Source organism: Schistocerca nitens, chromosome 4 (genome assembly GCF_023898315.1).
Source record: "Schistocerca nitens isolate TAMUIC-IGC-003100 chromosome 4, iqSchNite1.1, whole genome shotgun sequence".
Classification (NCBI taxonomy): Eukaryota; Metazoa; Arthropoda; class Insecta; order Orthoptera; family Acrididae; genus Schistocerca; species Schistocerca nitens.
Genome location: NC_064617.1, coordinates 377572615 through 377597064, shown reverse-complemented (window position 1 = coordinate 377597064; position 24450 = coordinate 377572615). Strand labels below are relative to the sequence as shown.

The 24450-nt window shown below is 44.0% G+C and overlaps 1 protein-coding gene across 1 annotated transcript in view; it reads right to left on the bottom strand.

Moving 5' to 3' along the window:
• Positions 1 to 403: 403 nt before the first annotated feature.
• Positions 404 to 24450, bottom strand: part of LOC126251750 (solute carrier family 25 member 35-like) — a 34148-nt gene continuing 10101 nt past the window's right edge. Inside the window, exons 2-4 of the mRNA XM_049952361.1 lie at positions 7409 to 7627; positions 1352 to 1466; positions 404 to 1204 (exon numbers count right to left, since the gene is read on the bottom strand). Coding sequence (XP_049808318.1) covers positions 966 to 1204; positions 1352 to 1466; positions 7409 to 7627 — 573 coding nt within the window. The 3' untranslated portion in view covers positions 404 to 965. The remainder of the gene's footprint in view (positions 1205 to 1351; positions 1467 to 7408; positions 7628 to 24450) is intronic.

Genomic DNA, 24450 nt, shown 5'->3' with positions numbered 1-24450 from the left:
CTTATATAGAACTGCATTTTTTATTCATATAGCAACGAAAATTTTAATGTAATTCTAATGTTGTTCTTGAACATGGTATGTAATTGTTAGATGAAAAATAAGTGCACGGAAAAGCCACTATGTGAATAGACAGAAAATCATTATTATATCTTTCATTGTGCTGATTTGAGACCTGAATGGAAGCTAGAATGACTAGAAATGAAGTAATTAATATTGTACGGTTTTATTTCAGACAGAATAAGCACAGTAACAAAGGTCTTTCATGTACTGTAAATTCGATTTAAAATCAACAAGGCCAATTTAACAGGCACAATGATGACATGGGAAACTTTTGATATTCTCAAATGTTGTATTTGGGAGTATACAAAAACAGAAGCAATATCTACAATTATTTATAGTCCAGTTGAAAAAAATAGGTTTTTATTGTACAATTCCCAGCACAAAATTGCGGCAACATATATATATCTCAAGAGGTAAACACTTACATACTATGCAACATCTAGATTAGTTTTGCCCTTTACCAGAGCAAAATCATTGGTGTAAAATATCACAGGTACATTTTTTTTTTTTTTTTGGAAGCTCAATACATTACTCACTGCCCTGTGTGTGTGTGTGTGTGTGTGTCCTTTTCAGCAACAATTAATGCATTTTTGCATGACTAGAAAGCAACTTTAAGTGAAGATCTAATTTTCATTTTTTAGTCATGATAAAATTTCTATTGAAAGCCATTTATTTTCATATACAAATCCCATTATTATCAAGGTTACAACTTTCAGTAATAGTTTCACTTTGTCATTTTAACAATGTTAAACCAACAATGTTTATCAAAAAGCCACAGCATAAATGTGTGTGCGGTGTTCCATAAGCCAAACCCCTTACTTTGTTCAGTAGTTCTGAATACGAGACCTTGGGAACCAGCATTTGCATCTTTGTTGACAAATTACAACAGCAGACTACCACAAAATCTACTTTACCAGATCAACATCTACTTTCAACTCTTTTTCTGCATACTTCTTTGAAAGATCTGCTTCCAATTGCTTTAGGGCATCCCAAAAAACAAAGCATAATACTGTGTGAGGGCCAAGACGAGCATAACTCGGTACAAAGCCTTTGTAAAACCCATATAACCCTTCAGTCTTCCAAATCTTGATGAAACAGTCTGGAACTGAATTATATAGTAGACCTTTTCCTTCGGCATTAACACCTGAAAAACAATTTGGGGCATTTGGAATTTTTGTATTTAATGTATATTTCCACAAACTTTTTATTTTGCATCTCATCCGTACTTAATATCACACCATTGTAAATCTGTTGTTACTGTAAAAAAATAAAAAAAATGTTGTTTACTTACCTTGATTATATAATCTTGTCATAACAACATCAAATGGTGTCATGCAGACTGCCACAACAATGCCACCAATGAGACTAGATGCAAATGTGTTGAGAAGGGGCTTTTTATTAAATACCTGGTAAAAAATGGAGAAATTTGACAAATATTGTCTTAGTATATATGTCAAAAATTACGCCTTTAAGCTGGCAGGTAAAAGAATCCGCTTTATATATATTTAATGTTATAATTAAATTAGAAACATCTGAAGATTATCTCTTTGAAGCCTTAACAATCACAAGCTACCTCATTCCAGTCATGGCACTGCTGCATAAATCCTGGAAGTCATGTCTTCTATTCTACATAGAATTGTATGCATTTCTGCCTCTTATTGTCAGCCATTCCTATTTTTGATACAATTTTGCTTCATGCGGTTTCTGGACAAGTGCCAATCCCTCACAACAATCTTTTCATAGTGCACAAATTGGAAATTTTATGATGGCAACAAATACAAATGAGAAATGACAACATCATCTGTAGCTGATTTGTGTGTCATGCAGAGATGAATACAACAGAACAGACTGAAATAGCTGTCAAGCTAACAATATTTTTCTAGTGACACACACACACACACACACACACACACACACACACACACAAATGAGTGCCACCATATGTGGGTGCAATGGCAGTGTGAATCAGATACAGGAGAGTGATCGTGTTTCCCATTTGGTATTTATGTTTCTTTACCAGTATTACACAATGCAGCCTGGTTACAAATTAGATGCACTGTTTTAATTTCATAGACAGTATATAAGACTTACGGTGTTGCTTTGGTGTAACATCACTTTTTCTCCTCCTTTGTTAAGCTGATTTGGTCTTCCTTCCAAAAAAGTTCACCAGTACACAGCAGCAACTTCATTTTGAATGTTACAAATTCACTTATATAGAAACTTTCTGATCTGGCCAGCTTACTACAGGCTCTTTCACAGAGCCACTGACCATAATAATGCATCACACAAACTTCCAAGAAGTACTATTTTTCAACAGAAATGTTTAGAGATTAGACTAAAACCACTGGTCACCAGAAACTATTTCTACCAGGTGACATGTATGGCTTGTGACTGGTTTGTATTATGGTGACCATTTGAAAAATTAGGATGTGTTTCTCATATTAAAATGAAATGTGTACACAGCCAAGATGGACTTAACAACTGTAATGCCATCTAAATTGTAAGTTTTAAAACTTACATAATGACTGCAATGCAATTCAGTCCACAGCTGGGAGAAACTACAAAAATCCCCTCTGCAGTTAGCCAGAATAAACTGCAATTAGAAATGCTCATAATGAGAAAATGCGATTACCTGTAAAGTACACTGCAGCAGTTAATGAAACTACATGTGAAAGTTTAATTCTGCAGGTGTTTTCTCCAAAGTTTTGCTTGTCCTGAAATCACAGGAATCTTACAGCATCCAGGACGCCAAAGAATCAAGAATTCGGAGCCAGGATAGGTATATCCAACCACATTCCAGTAATCTGGCTTCATAAATCAAGTGACTTGAAGAACCACAACTTCCTGTGGTGCATGCGCTGGAAATCTTCATCCCATTATCAACTGGTAATGTTGCAGATACAGTATCTGTTAAAATAGGAAGGGTGGAGGAAAGGAATGTGTTTTATTCCACTGTAACTATGACCGAAATGCTGGTTTCTCCATTATAGTTTTTTACACTATGGCAATAGGATACTCAGAAAACTTTGGCACCAACTGACTGACCGTGAAAGCCTAAAAAATTATATTGAGTGTAAGGGCCTACGGGTTTGCACATAACTGTACACTACGTAACACTCACTCGCCAGCCGACCTATCTTGGAATGCTGACAATTTGCTTGGTCAGTAGACGTGTGTCTGGCTGCAGTGCGCCACAGAGGAGTAAGCCACTGGCCGCCATCCACAGTGCGCCATATAACTAGCTGGTCTTGCATGCAAATATGTCTCTCTTTCTTAACTCACCATGGAGCCCTTCAATACGACCGTAATTAACCACTGTTAGGATGTCAGACACAGTGATGATGGGTGCATGTAGCTGCATGTTTCGTAATCATGCCTTTTGTTAATAAACTGTTTAAACTTATTTGTCGGTGTTCTTGTACCCCAAGGACCCACTGCTTACAAATCCTGACAAATATTTCGTGTAATTATCATCCAGGGGCAACAACACAAACGACCTTATATGAGCAATGTATTGCAACACATACGCAAAATGACAATATTACTCACGAAGCTAGTCTTTTGCAACCGTAAGTAGTTCCTATTTTTATTGAGGAGTTCCTTCTAAGTGGGTGGTTTATTTAGTTTTTAGTAAATAGGTCCACGATTTTACTCCATATTTTCGGTGCACAGATTCATGCTTATTCTTGGTTATTTTGGTGCATACAAATCTGCTTACTACTTACAAGAGAACCTCCCCATCGCACCCCCCTCAGATTTAGTTATAAGTTGGCACAGTGGATAGGCCTTGAAAAACTGAACACAGATCAATTGAGAAAACAGGAAGAAGTTGTGTGGAACTATGAAAAAAATAAGCAAAATATACTAACTGAGTAGTCCATGTGCAAGATAGGCAACATCAAGGATAGTGTGAGCACAGGAGCGCCACGGTCCTGTGGTCAGCATGAGCAGCTGTGGAACGATAGGTCCTTGGTTCAAGTCTTCCCTCGAGTGAAAAGTTTACTTTCTTTATTTTCGCAAAGTTATGATCTGTCCTGTCGTTCATTGACGTCTCTGTTCACTGTAATAAGTTTAGTGTCTGTGTTTTGTGACCGCACCGCAAAACCGTGCGATTAGTAGACTAAAGGACATGCCTCTCCAATGGGAACCGAAAAAATTTGATCGGAAGGTCATACGTCAACCGATTCCTCCACAGCAAAACACGTCTGATATATTCTATACGACACTGGTGACGGCATGTGTGTCACGACAGGAATATGTTGTCGACCCACCTAACTTGTACACTTGGCGAATGGGTAAAAAGATTCTTCTGCCCTGCCCGATTTAGGTTTTCTTGTGGATGTGATAATCACTCCCAAGAAAGTGATGAAAACATAAAGAGTTTGTCACATAAACTGCAACAAATGAATGCAACAGTTTCACAGTCGCACAGTTTTCCCTGTGCTCTGTCAAAACATATGTTTTTAATGTTTTCAAATTTTTCTGTGTGTAGACCGTCATATCCTGCATATGTCCAAGCAAATCTGAACATGTCCTGGAATTTTGGAGAGCGAAGTTTATTATGTGTGAGTGCCTGAACTTTGATAATTGTCTGAAAATAAAAAATTAAACTTTTCACTCGAGGGAAGACTTGAACCAAGGACCTTTCGTTCCGCAGCTGCTAACCACGGGACCACAGCGCTCCTGAGCTCACACTACCTTTGATGTTGCCTATCTTGTGGATGGACTACTCAGTTTGTATATTTTGCTTATTTTTTTCATAGTTCCACACAACTTCTTCCCGTTTTCTCGATTCATCTGTGTTCAGTTTTTCAAGGCCTATCCACTGTGCCAACTTATAACTAAATATGAGGGGGGGGGGGGGGGTGCGATAGAGAGGTTCCTTTGTTAGTATCAATGAATATTTCACTAAATACAGGGTTATTACAAATGATTGAAGCGATTTCACAGCTCTACAGTAACTTTATTATTTGAGATATTTTCACAAAGCTTTGCACACACATACAAAAACTCAACAAGTTTTTTTAGGCATTCACAAATGTTCGATATGTGCCCCTTTAGTGATTCGGCAGACATCAAGCCGATAATCAAGTTCCTCCCACACTCGGCGCAGCATGTCCCCATCAATGAGTTCGAAAGCATCGTTGATGCGAGCTCGCGGTTCTGGCACGTTTGTTGGTAGAGGACGTTTAAACACTGAATCTTTCACATAACCCCACAGAAAGAAATCGCATGGGGTTAAGTCGGGAGAGCGTGGAGGCCATGACATGAATTGCTGATCATGATCTCCACCACGACCGATCCATCGGTTTTCCAATCTCCTGTTTAAGAAATGCCGAACATCATGATGGAAGTGCGGTGGAGCACCATCCTGTTGAAAGATTAAGTCGGCGCTGTCGGTCTCCAGTTGTGGCATGAGCCAATTTTCCAGCATGTCCAGATACACGTGTCCTGTAACGTTTTTTTCGCAGAAGAAAAAGGGGCCGTAAACTTTAAACCGTGAGATTGCACAAAACACGTTAACTTTTAGTGAATTGCGAATTTGCTGCACGAATGCGTGAAGATTCTCTACCGCCCAGATTCACACATTGTGTCTGTTCACTTCACCATTAAGAAAAAATGTTGCTTCATCACTGAAAACAAGTTTCGCACTGAACGCATCCTCTTCCATGAGCTGTTGCAACCGCGCCGAAAATTCAAAGCGTTTGACTTTGTCATCGGGTGTCAGGGCTTGTAGCAATTGTAAACGGTAGGGCTTCTGCTTTAGCCTTTTCCGTAAGATTTTCCAAACCGTCGGCTGTGGTACGTTTAGCTCCCTGCTTGCTTTATTCGTCGACTTCCGCGGGCTACGTGTGAAACTTGCCCGCACGCGTTCAACCGTTTCTTCGCTCACTGCAGGCCGACCCATTGATTTCCCCTTACAGAGGCATCCAGAAGCTTTAAACTGCGCATGCCATCGCCGAATGGAGTTAGCAGTTGGTGGATCTTTGTTGAACTTCGTCCTGAATTGTCGTTGCACTGTTATGACTGACTGATGTGAGTGCATTTCAAGCACGACATATGCTTTCTCGGCTCCTGTCGCCATTTTGTCTCACTGTGCTCTCGAGCGCTCTGGCGGCAGAAACCTGAAGTGCGGCTTCAGCCGAACAAAACTTTATGAGTTTTTCTACGTATCTGTAGTGTGTCGTGACCATATGTCAATGAATGGACCTACAGTGAATTTATGAAATCGCTTCAATCATTTGTAATAGCCCTGTATTTTGGAGGCTTTCATATAGGAATATAAACTATCTTTCAAAGACTTTTATGGAAAATTTAGGACTGAATGCGGATAAATCACTATTCACTTCACATTTGTATTTATTCCTCCAGTTTTAGAGTCTTTTGTTTATTAAGCCTTGGAAATTATCTTCACATAAGAGAAATTTTATTATTCTGTAGGTTTTTGCAGTTATCTTTATCACCACTTAGTAAGCTTTTGCAGTTTTATTTGGCAACTTAAGTTTTCATTTAAACATTTTTTATGATACTCAGTGCACAATTTTCTGTTACCAACTGGTTTTAATCTTTGTATCATTTCTGCCCCCTTAGACACAGTCAACATATGATCAACAGAGAGGATTAATGGTGAGCTTTTACGGGTATAGCAGATATCCTGATACAATTTTATGCATAAAAAGTTCAGTTTGAAATTTGAATTACGATTTTTACACTTCCCTTATACACAACACGGACATCTGTCAGCAACACAGATTTTCATTAACAAGACAATTAATATGTTAGAGGCGAATACATCAAATTCTCAAATCAGCAATATATTTCAAATTACACTTTCAATGAATGTTAAATTCACCACAAAACAATCACATGTAATTCATAGATCACTTATTTTATCCCTGTTCTGGGCATTTTGCAACTGCAAACTGCCATTACATACTTACTGGATGCTAATCTACTCATCACAGCAGTCAAATTGCTGAACAGTATCACCAAACTGACCAAACAGAACTCCAAAGCACAAATTCTGGTACTGCAGAAAGCTTACTAGTATTCCCCCCTCCTCCCCCCCCCCACCCCTCTCTATCTCCCAAGTCCAAGGTTAATACTCTCACAAATGTCTACCAGTTATTCCCTTAGTCACATACATCAATAGATTACTGAAAGTATTCTACAATACCTGTAACCATGTACAGTCCTCTAAAGGTAGAAAGCTAATATTGTAGGCCCACTCAGTGCTGTACTGAACATACGCACAATCTCACATAAGAATTGGATAACTTGTTTAAATCCATGGTCATATAAATACACAGCTGTCCAATTTCTTTTTGTAAATTAATCAGTGACATACCTGATACTGCGAAAGATACTCCTTTGCCAAATTGAATGAAACTAACTGGGTGGCAGAACCAATGGCAGCCCTGGGCATTGCCCCCATGCTGCCACGCCACAATCCCCTAATGCCATGTTCTTTATATATGTTGCTTAACCCATTTATCATTCCTCTGTGATGGTGCTGATGACCAACAGCAACACTTGCAGATGCTTGTGACTGGAGATGCGTTTTTACCTGCAAGCCCAGTGTACATCATGAGCAGCAATTATGACATCCCACTTTAAATTTTTCAGAATGTCTTGTATATACACTGACAAACTGGAACACAATTAACACAAAGCACAATAATGGCACTGATAACAACAAAATTTACTCAATCATTTAATTGATTATTTACTAATGCGTAACTCAAAAAAATTTTTTACCTGCACCAAGCACAGGACATTTCACTTCAGAAGCAGCAATAGTAAAAGTCACTTTGTGCTTTGATACTATGTTGAACAAACAACTTAACATAAATTTCTTCTATTCAAATCCAGAGAATAATATTTCATGACAATGCTATGGAAAGGATAGATTGCTGCTCACTGTATGGCAGAGATGTTGAGTTGCAGATAAGCACAAGAAAAAGATTGTCAAATAAGTAAGCTTTCAACGAAAAAAGGTCTAATGCAACTTGCAAACAATGATGGCGTCATGTGTGAGTGAGTTGCATTTTTGTTTGCGTGCGTGCGCACACGTGCGCGAGTGTCTGTTTTGTCTAATTTGGAAGAAGGCCTGTTTGCCTGAAAGCTTAATAATTTGACAGTCTTTTTTTGCGCCCTTCTACAACTCGACATCTCCCATATATGGTAAGTAGCAATCTATCCTTTTCAAAATACTGTCATTATTCCAACTAGGTTTTTCCATTGATTAATATCTCATGGATGAGAGATAATTAGTTGTTTGAAGGGTTCTAGAGTGTCCAGCAGATACGATCGTCAAATGCCCGTGATATGTTAGCAAATAACTGTTCCACCATCATCAGGTGGTGCTGATGAAATTGTCTGTCTGCTCTCTGCCATTAGTATTTATCTCTCATGGGTCCAGGTGCAATTCCATGCACAGATGGCACACAGTGGGTTCAGTGGTGAGGGAAGTGGCTGTGGTAGGTGGTGGTGGTGGTGGTGGTGGTGGTGGTGGTGGGCACAGTATCTCTTGGCAGCCGTGGTGGAATTATCTTGTGTCTGCTTGCACCACTGCTCCTTGATAGAGCTTAGTATTGGTTCCCAGGCCTTACTGAGTTGGTAACCAATGTCCCTGTTTGTGAAGTAGTAGTTATGTGGGTTTCTATTGCCTCTTTGAAGGTGCAGTCCCAGTAGTTATTTGTGAAGGCCATTACTTTTGTCTCATCATAATTCACTGTGTGTCCAGTGTCTATGCAATGTTCTGTTAGGACAGATTGGCTTGGTTGGCCTAGCGGTGTAGCGTTAGCTTTCTTTACATCGATCTTCCACCATATGAACTGTTTGGTCAATATATGACTTGCCACAGTCACACGGCATATTGTGTACGCCCGCTTTCTTGAGGCTAACATCGTCTTTCACCGTTCCTAGTAAGGCGTGCACCTTAGCCAGTGGCTGGAAGACTGAATTAATCTTGTACTGCCTAAATAGTCTCCCTATATTGGGCAACATGTTGCCTACAAATGGTAGAAATGCCAGGCCTTATTGCTCGTCTTTCCTTATCTTGGTCCCTAATGCACTTCTGTTTGGAATACCCTTTGATCCATTCTTCCCCAACACAGTCTCCAGGTGTTTGAGTTCCGTTGATAGTTTTTCTTCGTCGGAGATCATACGTGCTCTTTGTACCAAAGTCCATTTAGCTGAGCCAGATGGAGGCAGCTGGAAGCACTTAGGTACAGTTTAGCATGTGTGGTCTTGCAGTATACACTGACCTAGCGAGCTATCTGACCTGCGCTGCACCTGGACATCAAGAAAGGGTAGTTGTCTAACTTCCTCAATTTCCATAGTGAACCATATGTTGTTATGGACTGAATTTAAGTGTTGTAGAAATATTTGTAATCTGTCCTTTCCATGTGGCAGTTTCCGGGCATACTTCCTTGAAACTCGAATGGGTGATGGTGATCCAGATGTTGCTGGACTGCCCCCTCCCCCTTTGGCCATTCCACTCTCCTTGTCGCAGATGTTACAGGACGACTCTCCCAGGGTTACAGTCATCCTCAGTTTTCTTCACGGAAGTGGTTTGTCCTCCGAGCTTTAAGTACTTGAATTTCCTTCTGGAATAGGAGTCCCTTGGTTAGCGTTGGTTTGGGAGGCCATTGGCCTTGCCTCCACACTGGCCAGGTTTGCCCTTCCCTTTTTCCCTCTGTTCTGTATGGTCTATTGAGCTGTTTTGTTCCCCTTTTCTTTTGTCTTGCGTGTACTTCCTCTGGTGTCATCCCTGTTGTTGTTTCATAGTATAGTGTGGGGAGCTGGATGGGCCGGGAGGTGTGCCATTGCCCCATTGTACATAGTGCCTCTGGGATGCCCCTTTCTGTCACTTTAACAGCCCCCCTCCCCAACCTCCCCCCCCCTGTCCCCCCCCCCATCCTGTTCTTTACTCTTCTTGGCACGCCAAAGTTCCTTCTGCCTCTTTGTTTGCCCCTTTAACTCTTTCAATTGGTCAGACTGCAATAGTTGTTGTTCCTCCCTTAGTTTCTGCCACCCGAGATCGTGAGACTGATGACTTCACTCTTTGGACCCCCCCCCCCTCCCTCTCTAAAAGTCAACCAACTACATTATGAGGACTTTTTAAAGTAAATTAATTATATCTTCCATGATCTGAGGCTTTCCCCATGTATCTGCTGTTTGAAGGGTTCTCAGGTGTCCCGCTGGATACAATCGTTTAATGCCCTTGACATTTCAGTGAATAACTGTCCCACCATCATCAGGTGGTGCTGATGCAATGGTGTGCCCATTCTCTGCCACTATTATTTATCTATTTTGAGTCCAGGTGCGATTTTGTGCGCCGACAGTGTGCGGTGTGTTCGGTGGTGGGGGCAAGCAGAGGCTGCGATAGGTGGGGGGGGGGGGGGGGGGCAGTAGCTCTTCTGTGGCCATGATGGAATTATCTCCTATCTGCTTACACCGTTGCTCCTTGGTAGAGCTTAGTATTGGTTCCCAGGCCTTACTGAGTTGGTAACCAGTATCCCTGTGGATGAAGTTGCCTGTTATGCGAATTTATATGGCCTGTTTGAAGATGCAGTCCCAGTAGTTACTTGTGGAGGCCAGTACTTCTGTCTCATCATAATTCACTGTGTGTCCAATCTTCTGCTAGGGCAGAATTTTGTATAAGCCCACCTTCTTGAGGCCAACATTGTCTTTCATCAGTCCTAGTAAAGTGCATGTCTTTGCCAGTGGTTGGAAGACTGTTCCTCTTGTGTTGTCTCAGTAGTCTCCCTCTTTTGGACGACACATTGCCTGCAAAAGCTAGAAACGCCAGGCCTTTTTTCTCTTCATCCATTTGTTCTTCATCTTAGTCTCTACCGCACTTCTGTCATTGGAAGACCCTTTCTATTTGGTGATTGCCTTATCCATTCTTGCGGAACACAATCTCCAGGTGTTGGAGTTCTGTTGATAAGATTTACTTCATCGGATAACATATGTGCTCTGTGTACCAAGGTGTTAAGCACTCCGTTTATCTGAGCTGGATGGTGGCAGCAGGAAGTATGTAAGTAAAGGTCAGTGTGTGTGACCTTGCGGTGACATTGTGATCTAGCACGCCATCTGACCTGTGCTGCAGTACGACATCAAGAAAGGGTAGCTTTCCATTCTTCTTGATTTCCACAGGGAACCATATGTTGTTATGGATTGAATTTAGACGTTTTAGAAATATTTGTAGTTGGTCCTTCCCATGTGGTCAGACTACAAATGTGTCATCCATATATCGGAAGAAACATTCAGATTTCAGTTCGGTGTCTCCCAAGTCTACTGCTTCGAAACTCTCCATGAATCAACTGGCTCCACCGGAGATAGATGGCTCCCTTTGGCCACTGTCAGTCTGCTTGTAGTATTGGTCATTTGCAACAAAGTAGGTCAATGTTAACAGATGCCTGGAAAGCTGGCAGATCTGCCCCCAATTTCTCACTGATTAAGCTGATAGAATTTTCCAGGGGGCTTATGTAAATAGTGACAAGACATCAAAACTGACCATGATGTTGGATTCTTGTAAAGTTAGCTCCTTTACGCAGCCAATGAAGTCCATTTAATTCCGGATGTGGTGTGCACATTTGCCCACAAAGGGTCGTAGCAGGCCCGCCAGATGCTGTACCAGAGGATACATCGGTGCCCTCATGTTGCTAATTATTAGTTGCATCCTGTCAATATATCCTCGATGATATGGCCACGCATTGACAAAGTGCACCATTTTTTCAGCAAGTTGGGGTTGCTTTGTTGTATCTTTACTCATGTCTGTTTTAACCCTCGAGTGGGCGTGCTCAAAATGGCTCTGAGCACTATGGGACTCAACTGCTGAGGTCATTAGTCCCCTAGAACTTAGAAATAGTTAAACCTAACTAACCTAAGGACATCACAAACATCCATGCCTGAGGCAGGATTCGAACCTGCGACCGTAGTGGTCTTGCGGTTCCAGACTGCAGCGCCTTTAACCGCACGGCCATTTCGGCCGGCGTGGGCATGCTATTTTTCATAACATGAGTGAGCGCACGGTGCACTCTGTACACATGTATAGAATCAAAATCACAGTTTAATCTTAGTTTATTTAAACAACGAGAATATAAACTTACATAATATGAACTAAAACACTATTAAACATAATGAAATAAATTTTCACTATAACACTCCGTTGCCGAGGACAGGTGTTACAGAGACAGCAATGACCCACTCTAAGCATTAAGCAGAGCAGTTGCCTCAGATCCTAGCCAGTTGCTAGTTCGTAATCAGGTTTGTTTTTTTTTTTTTTGCACAGATCGAAAATTCTCTCTCCCCTAACTCACTTTGTATTTATATTACTGCTGCTCCCTTGGGCGTATGACAACACAATTATAGCTGTTTCACCTTGATGGTTTTGCAGTTGTGGAACTACAAAGGAACCATTTTTGGTTGGCATACTTTATACACAGGAGGGGCCACTCAAGGGTTAATTTTCTGATATGCTTGCTTCTAATAATTGCAGCATCTTCTGTTCATAGTCATGTCTCTCAAGAATGACAATAGCGTTGCCCTTGTCAGTGGGGAGAACTCTCTCTGCATTTTCTCTAAGGTTGCGCAGTGCTGTCCTTTCTGCTCCAGAGATGTTGCTTCTGGCCGGTGTTGCTCTTTAAAGAATTCGGTATGTTTCCCTCCTGAGTTCTTCAGCCTTGTCTTCTGGTAGACCTCAGACTGTCTGTTCTACTAAAGATCATATTTTAGTGAATGGGAGACTTGCAGGTGCTAGCGCAAAGTTGAGCCCATTTTCAAGTACGGCTATAGTTTGGGTGTTGGGAGGGAGGAACGGGGGGGGGGGGGGGGGGGGTATGGTTGGTACATTAATGGGTCTCCCTAGTACGAGCAATACGAAGGCAACAGAGGATGGTAGATTCCTTCCAGGAGCAGCAGAAGGAAGAACGATATGTGGTATGGCAGGAGTCTCCTTAATTGCACGAAGCCCCATGAGCTGGCCCAAGACAGAGTGAAAACGAATTTGATGTGAAGTTGCAAATCCGTCCCTGGAGGGGGTCACAGAGAACAGGAGGGGGGGGGGGGGTGATAGGTGGCTGCACACACACACACACACACACACACACACACACCATGCACCATGCACCATGCACCCAGGATACCCATGTGGCCAGGAACCCAAAGGAAATCAATATAACGAGTTGCACGGTCAGGACTGGTGTGAAGGTTGTGGATGGCAGGGACCAAGGGGTGGTGTGAAAAACACCAGGAGATAGCCTAAAACCACTCATCAAGTCCATACATAACAAAACTCAGGTCAGGGAGGACCATTGTAAACACCCCACATGTGGCAAGTACACTTTAAATTTGCCACATAAACTTGGCCTTTACATAATCAAAACTCATACTATTGCACAGATTTCTCTAATCTTTGAGATTGTTTCTGCTACATGGTTTTGTTTTGCAATGTATGGAGTTTAGCAAACTTTTTAGATGGTTTTGGATTTAGATGAAATTGCTGTTCTATCTTTACACTTCTCTTTATGTATTCTACTTTTGCTCCTCATAGATAGTCTCCCTATGCCAATGTAACTTCTTAACTTCACCTATTGCACTAAACTATTAATGCCTATCTCACTGACAGTAAGGGTACTTCTATTTACTTTCGTCTCCATTTCTTTTAAATGTCATGATTCAGAAAGATGTTAATTCTACCTAGTGATATTGGTATGATCAGAGTAACTACTGCCTTTTTTTGTAAGCAAGTGCATTTGTAATCATACTCATTTAAGAAGATTTAAAAGTTACTTTTGGCAACCCAATCTCACCCTTGTGTTCTTGTTCCTCAGCCTATTTCTGAAAATCTTGCTACCTTTCACCACGATAAGCCCTCACTCTCCTTTTAATTTACCACACCACAGCATCCAAAGTGTGTTTATGTTTAATCTACCTGGTATGGAGAGTAGGAAGAGTCTGAAAGCCATTAAGGACTTATCATTAAACCCTGCGAATGTATCCACCGTGTGGTACATCTTAAAAAAGAGGGACAGTATGTCAGTCTCATCAAAGTCTAGTTTGATGCTGCTCTCACACTAGTTTATCCTTTATAAGTTTCTGCACCTTTGAGTAACTATTCTCACCTACATCCAGTTTAACTTCCTTACTGGAGACAAGCCTTGATTTCTCTCCACATTTATAATCCCCTTCATTTCCACCACTTACCAAATTAGCTCTGTCTTGATGCCTCAGGATATGTCCTGTCAACCAATCGCTTCTTTTAGTCCAGTTGTACCATAAATTTCTTTCTTCCATGTAATTCAATTCAGTACATCCTCATTAGTTATCTGATGTACTCATATAATGTTCAGTGTTGTTCTGTAGCATCACATTTCAATCACTTCTGTTTTATTCTTGTTGACATTGATGGTCTATGGTGTTAATACTGAAAGGCAGAGCTGCAGCTTTTGTAGTCCTCTTAAGATTAAATGACTACCATCACGGGATATTGTAAGGAATAGCCTTCTAACAGATGAGTCCAAGGCTGAAGGTCGGATTACACAGGATTACTGCATTCTTTACAATGCAAGAGATGAAAGGCTTAAGAGGCACGAGTAATATTCAGCTTAAAGGCCAATAAACTGCAGTTTCAGATCTGCAGTAGATTAACCCAACAACTGAAAAATGGAATGCGTATGAAGCAATTTTTCCTTGGTACTCTTCAGCCTTGTGTTATACAACCAAGAGTTTAAAATTGTCTGCAGCATGCTAAGTGCTCTTTTATCTACCAGCAGTAGGAGATAAAAAGATCTCACAGTTGATATCACTGAGCCAAGGACAAGAAATCTGTGTAGAAATTTAAACTGAACTCTGATAAAGAATGATGAAATATACCTAATTAAAAGTAGGTCCATTAACATGTTATGGCATGAACTACAGAGAGTACTATTTTTTATCTTTTTATTAAGAAGGTATATAACTCATATGCGTAATATTACAACAGTACTTTTAGGCTTACGAGTAAGGTGAAGAAGAAAATCAGTGAAGGCACTTTATTCTTGGTCGACTTTCTTTCATTCCTGATTGATAAGAAAACATATGTGATTCTTTTAGTTGGGTGCTGCAGACTTAACATCCACTTGCCTCACACTAATATGTAACCATCGACAGTTGCAGAACCACCTGAGCAAATTTATTGTTTTCCACAAAGACATTCCATCTAAAACAAGAGCAACAACAAAAGGCCTTTAACTTTGAGTATGCTGCATAGCACACATTTTCTCCTTGTTATCAGATGATTGAAGTTAAGAATAACCAACTCCCCTGCATTAAATGTTTTGTTTATTTGTCTTACCCAACAATTGCGCCCTATCCACTCCCCCCCCCCCCCCCTCTCTCTCTCTCTCTCTCTCTCTCTCTCCCTCTCTCTCTCTCCCCCCCCCCCTTGTGACCTTTTTATTACTTGTTCAGAAAAGTGTGATAGTAACTATGACTTTTCTGGCATGTTACAGAGTTACTGGACCCAATTTCAAAATATTTAATATGGTAGAACACTGTTCTATGAACCAAGATTCATTTCACCACTCACACAAGATACTATAATAGCATCAAATAAGTACAATAAGATCCAGTGCCAAAATGTCACAAAATAAACATCTGCAAATAAACAGCACACCAAGATTTGAGTACGATTTTTATCAACTACTAATATCTTGAAATACAGAATAACACAATCCTCTCCAATGGTAGTGAAATTGATCAACTGCTTCTTTAGTCACAGAGGAAACAACAGCAAACATTTATGCACTTTTGCTGAATTTCTTAATTTTTTTTAAAATTATACTATGATCAATAAACACAACATACACTTGGAAAGTTAAAAACATGGAGAAACACCAGTCCATATTGCCACTATCATCATACATCAAGATGCTCCTTTTGGCAACCTAATGATACTAGCAAAGTTTTCAACTCACAGAAATGTTATTTGTAAACAGCAGGACTCATTCATCCAATTCAGGTATCCTATGACATTCATGACAATTTCATGTGAATGTTGGGATAATTCCTTCAACAGTTATGCCCAACTGCCTCTCAGCTTCATCTAAGCTATGCTTCCCCTCTTGTTAAGGCTATTTCAGTTATCACCAAGGTTTTAACTTTTATTCTGTCAACTACTTGCAACATAAGAAGTAACTACTAACAACACACAACTCTTGAGAAACTGGGCTACCCTTACTCATCTTACCATCTTTTTCTCTCAGTTTTTCTTAGTTGGCTCAGAATCATACTGGTTTTGGCAGTCTGCACAGCACTGTCACTCATGTTCCTGCTGGCACGGTCATTTCAACTTCTGGTCTGTAGTATGGGCCACTAAAATTTACAATTAATTTCAAATCACCCATTCTTCTTTTACCTTACAGCAAAAATTAATGTCACAGTGCAAACAAAAAATTTTACTTTTCTCATTAAACATAAATAGCGAGTAGTTTAGCACATACACAACTGTCTAAAAGCTTCCGAAAGTATAGTCTGGAAAACTGACAAATAATTAGTATTCACTGTAGATGACATATCCCCACAAACTAGAATCCTAGGTTAATAGCACCTTCTGCTTGCAGCAGACATATGATTCAAGTTAGTAAAGAAAACTAGATCCAAAGATATCTGTTGCATTTCCTTTTCTGTAGCAAGGAGACTAGTTGCTTGCTGAAATGACCACAAAATGCTGTATTGATCTTGTTTTACAGAATAACATACACTGACCCTGGACACCAGCCACAGACAGTTCAGTTATTTGCCAATGGTTCTGGCAAAAAGAAAACATTAATTGTAAACCAATACAAATCAAATACACTCAACAACTCTGAGAAATCCCAGTTTATAGATGCTTCAATAAGTGCATGTTCCCAATGAATTGCAGATCAGAAGCTCCGAAGATTTTATCTGTATGCCAGCTGTCTGGCCGTATGTATATGTCCAGCTTACAGCAACGTAATCATGAGCCTCTTTTTCTTTCTTTTTTTTTTTTTTGGTGGGGTTTAAGGGCGCTCAACTACTGAGGTTACTAGCGCCCAGTCACTGTTGTTAGAGTACATGGAATCTAGTAAAACTCAAGGGGAGGGGGGGACACCAGAAAGACCTGACAAAGATGCAGATAAAATAAGTAAAAAGGTTAGATGTCTTTGGACAAGCCAGTCAAAGTTATAAAACGCAGAACACGAGCAGCTGCTCGAGCGTCATCAGCTAAAATATCCGGTAAAGTAGATGGCAGGGACAGGACAACACAAGATTGACTAAAGCGGGGACACGACAATAAAACATGGCGCACTGTTAATGCCTGACCACAAGAGCACTGCGGGGCTGGGTCACCGGAGAGCAGGTAGCGGTGGCTAAACCGGCAATGCCCAATCCGCAACCTGGTCAGAAGGACCTCCTCTCGCCGAGATGGTCGGGAGGAGGTTGTCCAAGCAGTTGGGAGCGGTTTTACTGCCCGGAGCTTGTTTCCTTGGAGGGATGACCAAGCATCCCACAACGACACAAGCCTCTTACAAACATCCCCACGAACGTCAGATGACGGGACACAATGGGAGGCTGGCCGAGGCAGGAGGACTGCAGCCTTGGCTGCAGCATCCGCAGCCTCATTCCCAAGCACTCCTACATGTCCGGGAACCCACAGAAAGCTGACAGGAGAACCATTATCAGCGAAAGAATGGAGGGACTGCTGTATCCGTTGAACCAAGGGATGGACCAGATAGGGAGCTCCGAGGCTCTGAAGAGCACTGAGTGAGTCAGAGCAGAGTACATACGATGAATGGCGGTGGCGGCGGGCATACTGAACGGCCTGATGGAGAGCAAAAAGCTCGGCCGTAAAGCTGGAACATTGGTCGAGGAGCCGGTATTTAAAGGTGGCGGCCCCGACGACAAAGGCACAGCCGACACCATCGTCAGTTTTGGAGCCATCGGTGTAAATAAAGGTGTGACCGCAAGTTGAGCACGAAGTTCGACAAACCGTGAGCAATACACTGCAGCCGGAGTACCCTCCTTCGGGAGTGAGCTGAGGTCGAGATAAATATGAACCGGAGCCTGGAGCCAAGGTGGTGTCGGGCTCTCACCCTCTCTGAAGGTGGTAGAGAGGGCAAAATCCAATTGTCGAGGCAGGCGACGGAAGCGGACTCTGGGGGGCAGCAAGGCAGACACATACAACCCGTACTGACGGTCGAGAGAATCGGCGAAGAAGGACTGGTAAGAGGGGTGGTCGGGCATAGACAACAGCCGGCAGGCATACCGACACAGCAGTACGTCGCACCAGTAGGTCAATGGTAATTCGGCAGCTTCAGCATAAAGACTCTCGACAGGACTAGTGTAGAAGGCTCCGCTCGCAAGACGTAACACCCCATGGTGGATGGAGTTGAGACGGCGTAAGAGGGATGGCCGAGCAGACGAAGCTCCCATAATCCAGCTTCGATCGGACTATGGACCGATACAAGCGAAGCAGGACAGTGCGTTCCGCTCCCAAGATGAACCACTAAGAACTCTGAGGACATTAAGGGAACGTGTACAACGGGCCGCCAAATAAGAGACATGCGGAGACCAACACAGTTTCCTGTCCAACGTGAGCCCTAGAAACTTAGTTGTTTCCATGAATGGGAGAACAACGGGACCGAGATGTAAGGATGGCGGAAGGAACGCTTTATATCGCCAAAAGTTGATACAAACCGTCTTCTCTTCAGAGAACCGGAAGCCATTTGCCACGCTCCATGAGTATAGGCTGTCTAGACAACGCTGAAGGCAGCGCTCCAGGAGGCATGTTCTCTGGGCACTGCAGTAGATCGCGAAGTCATCGACAAAGAGAGAGCCTGAGACATTAGGTGGAATGCAATCCATAATTGGATTGATCGCGATGGCAAAAAGGGCTACGCTCAAGACGGAGCCCTGAGGCACTCCGTTTTCCTGGAGGAAGACGTCGAACAATACGGAACACACACGTACCCTAAACTTTCGATCCGTTAAAAAGGAATCAATAAAAAGGGGCAGGCGACCGCGTAGGCCCCACCTGTGCATAGTGCGGAGGATACCTCCTCTCCAACACGTATCATAAGCCTTCTCCAAATCGAAGAACACGGCTACCGTTTGGCGCCTTCGCAAAAAGTTGTTCATGATTAATGTCGACAAGGTCACAAGGTGGTCAACAGCGGAGCGGCGGCGACGAAAGCCGCATTGGACATTGGTAAGTAGCCGTCGAGATTCGAGAATCCAAACTAACCGAGCATGAACCATGTGCTCCATCACCTTACAGACACAGCTTGTAAGAGAAATGGGGCGGTAACTAGAAGGAAGGTGTCTATCCTTCCCGGGTTTGGGTATAGGAACAACGACGGCGTCACGCCAACGCATGGGGACCTGACCTTCAGTCCAGACGCGATTGTAGGTACGAAGAAGGAAGCTTTTGTCCACCGGAGAAAGGTGTGCCAGCATCTGAATGTGAGTGGCATCTGGCCCCGGAGCAGAGGACCGGGACAGTGCAAGCACACGTTCAAGTTCCCGCATAGTAAAGGGGGCATTATAAGTTCCCAGATTCAGCGAGTGGAAGGAAGGTCGCCGAGCCTCTTCTGCCTCTTTCCTGGGAAGGAAGGCAGGGTGGTAATGGGCGGAGCTTGAAACCTCCGCGAAAAACCGGCCGAAGGCGTTGGAGACAGCCACAGGATCAACGAGGACCTCATTACCTGAGGTCAGGCCAGGTACCGAGGAGTGGGCCTTAATGCCCGACAGCCGGCGCAGGCCACCCCATACGACAGAAGAGGGAGTAAAACTGTTAAAGGAGCTGGTGAAAGAGGCCCAACAAGCTTTTTTGCTGTCTTTGATGACTCTACGGCATTGCGCTCGGAGTCGTTTGTATCCAATACAATTCGCCAACGTAGGATGGCGGCGAAAGGTGCGTAAAGCACGTCGTCGAGCACGGACAGCGTCTCTACAAGCCTTGTTCCACCAGGGGACGGAAACGCGATGTGAAGAAGAGGTAGTCCGAGGAATGGAACGTTCGGCAGCATTGATGATAACAGCCGTGAGGTATTCGACCTGACTGTCACAACTGAGAAAATCGTGGTCCGGAAAGGTCGCCAGGGAGGAGTAAAGTCCCCAGTCAGCTTTCGGTATGTTCCAGCTCAAAGGACGTGGGGTTGGGGTGTGGTGCAGGAGACGAACGACACAGGGGAAGTGGTCGCTCGAATAGGTGTCAGAAAGGACATACCACTCGAACCGACGGGCAAGAGTGGTAGAACAGATCGAGAGGTCCAAGTGGGAGTAGGTATGATTTTTTTTTTTTTTTTTGGTTTGGTTTTAGGGCGCAAAACTGCTATGGTCATTAGCGCCCAGCCTGTGACTTAGGAAATAGTAAAAAAAAAACCGAAACTGAAAATCAGCAGCAATGGGACCAAAGTCATAAAATTGGAGAAACTAAAAGCAGAAGGAAGGCTTAAAAATCCACTACAGAAAGGGGTTGGTTGTCCCCAAAAAAAAGCTTCAAATGACTGACGTCATTTCACTAGCACTAATAAACTGGAGAACGCGGTCGGCTGAGCGCGTGTCATCTGCTAAAATCGACGATAGATCAGGCGATAGCTGTAGACGGGCGCGTAACGGATTAAAATAGGGGCATTCAATTAAAAGGTGTCTTACCGTCCACAGCTGAGAGCAGTGGGGACAGAGTGGGGGAGGATCGCCGCTTAAAAGATGTCGATGGCTAAAAAGACAGTGCCCTATCCGGAGTCTAGTTAAAATTACCTCCTCCCGACGACGCGTTCGGGAGGAAGAAGTCCAAGCGCAAGGAAGAGCTTTCACTTCCCGCAATTTATTATTGGGAAGTGTTAACCAATGCGCATGCCATAAATGAGCAACTTTGCGACATAAACCGCTCCGTAGATCGGTGAAGGGAAGCGATTGAATAGCTGGCCGAGGAAGAGAGACTGCAGCCTTGGCCGCTATATCGGCCGCCTCATTCCCACAGATACCAGCGTGTCCCGGGAGCCACAGGAACGCCACCGAGATGCCCCCCAGATGGAGCAAGCGCAGACAGTCCTGAATCCGGTGGACCAGAGGGTGCACAGGGTAAAGAGCTTGGAGACTGAGGAGAGAGCTGAGAGAATCTGAGCAGATAAAGTACTGTATCCGCCGATGGCGGCGGATGTAGTGGACAGCCTGGAGAACAGCGTAAAGCTCCGCAGTATACACCGAACACTGGTCGGGAAGCCGAAATTGATTTGGGGTGTCGCCAACAATATAGGCACTCCCTACACCTAACGATGTTTTCGAGCCGTCGGTGTAAATAAATGTGGCGTCCGTCATTTGTGCACATAGAGCACCAAATGCCCGACGATAAACAAGTGTAGGGGTACCATCCTTGGGAAATCGACAAAGGTCACGGAGCAGGCAGATCCGGGGACGGAGCCAAGGCGGTGCTGTACCCGAAGTTGTCAAAAAGGTTTTAGGAAAGCGGAAGGAAAGAGAATGGAGCAGTTGACGGAAGCGGACTCCCGGGGGTAGTAGGGAGGAGGAGCGGCCAGCATACCCTACATCAAATGAGGCGTCGAAAAAAAGGGCATGGGCTGGATTAGCAGGCATGGAAGACAGATGGCTAGCATAACGACTTAGAAGGACCGCTCGCCGATTGGACAACGGAGGTTCAGCAGTCTCAGCATAAAGGCTTTCCACAGGGCTAGTGTAAAAAGCTCCAGACACTAAACGTAATCCACGGTGGTCGATAGAGTCGAGACGCCGAAGAATAGACGGCCGAGCAGAGGAGTAGACTATGCTTCCATAATCCAATTTCGAGCGCACTAAGGCGCGATAGAGGCGGAGAAGGACCACTCGGTCCGCTCCCCAGGAGGTACCATTCAGGACACGGAGGGTGTTAAGCGATCGCAGACAGCGAGCCGAAAGATAGGAAACGTGGGAGGACCAGCACAGTTTTCTGTCAAACGTAAGACCCAAGAATTTAGCGACGTCTGAAAACGGAAGGTTGACAGGTCCTAGATGTAAGGAGGGCGGAAGAAACTCCTTACGTCGCCAAAAATTAACACAAACGGTCTTACTGGGAGAGAAACGGAAGCCTGTTTCGATGCTCAAGAGTGGAGGCGATCGAGACATCCTTGAAGACGTCGTTCAAGAAGGCTGCTCCGTTGAGAGCTGTAGTAGATCGCAAAATCATCCACAAAGAGGGAGCCCGAGACATCGGGAAGGAGACAATCCATAATTGGATTTATAGCGATGGCAAACAGTACAACACTCAGCACGGAGCCCTGGGGTACCCCGTTTTCTTGGGAGAAAGTGCGGGAGAGAGTAGTGTTCACCCGCACCCTAAATGTGCGCTCTGCCATAAATTCGCGAATAAAAAGGGGCAGCCGACTTCGAAAGCCCCAAGAGAACAGTGTGCAGAGGATGCCTGTCCTCCAAAAGGTATCGTCTGCTCTCTCCAGATCAAAAAATATTGCTACTGTTTGGCGTTTACGGAGAACATTGTTCATGATATAAGTGGAGAGAGCAACAAGATGGTCAACTGCAGAACGATGCTTCCGGAATCCGCATTGGGCAGGTGTTAAAAGACTGCGGGATTCCAGCCACCACGCTAAACGGTAATTCACCATACGCTCCAAAACCTTACAGACACTACTCGTGAGAGAAATGGGGCGATAGCTAGAGGGGAGATGTTTGTCCTTTCCAGGTTTCGGAACAGGATCGACGATAGCTTCCCGCCATCGTCTGGGAAAAGTACTGTCGGTCCAAATTCGATTATAAAGGCGAAGGAGGTAACACAGACTATGGGTTGATAAATGCAGCAACATTTGGACGTGGATACCATCTGGTCCTGGGGCAGCGGAGCGAGAAGAAGAGAGTGCATGTTGGAGTTCCCGCAAGGAGAAAACAGTATTGTAGCTTTCGCGATTTTGAGAGGAGAAAGCAAGAGGTCGCTCTTCCGCTGCACGTTTCTTCGGGAGAAACGCTGGCGGGTAATTTGAAGAGCTCGAAATCTCGGCAAAGTGCTGACCCAATGAGTTAGAAATTGCGACGGGGTCCACTAATGTGCCACGCGCGACAGTGAGCCCAGAGACCGGGGAGAAACTAGGCGCGCCTGAGAACCGTCGAAGCCGACTCCAAACTTCCGAGGAGGGAGTGAAGGTGTTAAATGAGCTAATAAAGAATTTCCAGCTTGCCTTTTTGCTATCGCGGATGACACGACGGCATCGCGCTCGTAGCTGCTTATAGCGGATACAGTTGGCCAAAGTAGGATGGTGGCGGAAAACGCGGAGAGCACGTCGTCGCTCACGTAGTGCATCACGGCATGCCTCGTTCCACCAAGGAACTGGGGGGCGCCGGGGCAAGTCGGAGGTGCGTGGTATTGAATGTTCCGCAGCTGTAAGAATAACGTCGGTAATATGTGTGACCTCATCGTCGACGCTGGGAAAGTGACGGTCATCGAATGTCGCTAGAGACGAAAAAAGTGTCCAATCGGCTTGAGCAAACTTCCAGCGTCGCGGGCGCATATATGGCCGTTGAGGCTGCAGTCTAAGGACACATGGAAAGTGGTCACTGGAGTGTGTATCATCAAGGGCGAACCATTCTAAGCGCCGAGCTAGCGGAACAGTACCGACCGCAAGGTCCAAATGAGATAAATTTGCCGTGGAGGCAGACAAAAACGTAGGGACTCCAGTGTTGAGGCAAACTAGATCTACTTGGTGGAAGACGTCTAGCAATAGTGAGCCACGTGGACAAGGATGTGGAGATCCCCAAAGCGGGTGGTGGGCATTGAAGTCCCCAACCAGCAAATATGGGGGTGGAAGCTGACCAAGAAGATGAAGGAGATCAGCTCGTGCCATTGGTGTGGACGATGGAATGTATACAGTACAAAGAGAGAACGTGTATCCGGAAAGGGAAAGACGGACGGCGACAGCTTGGAAGGAAGTGTTTAAATGGATTGGGTGATAATGGAGAGTTTCATGGAGAAGAATCATGAGTCCTCCATGTGCTGGAGTGCCTTCAACACAGGGGAGATCATATCGGACGGACTGAAAATGAGGGAGAACAAAGCGGTCGTGGGGACGCAGCTTTGTTTCCTGAAGACAGAAGATGACCGGCGAGTAGGATTGTAAGAGGATCGACAATTCATCCCGATTGGCTCGAATACCGTGGATATTCCAGTGGATAAGGGACATAGGGTGAACAGAAAATGGAGGAATGCGACCAAGGTCGCTGTCAACTCAACGACTGCTCTGAGCTTGCGACCGACAGCAAGGAATGGCATTCAGCCGAAGGCAGAAGATCCTGATCCATAGGTTGGTCAGGAGCAGCTCCTGCCACCAGCGACAGGCCGGTTGATCGGCCGCCAGCAGTGCGCCCCGGCGACAC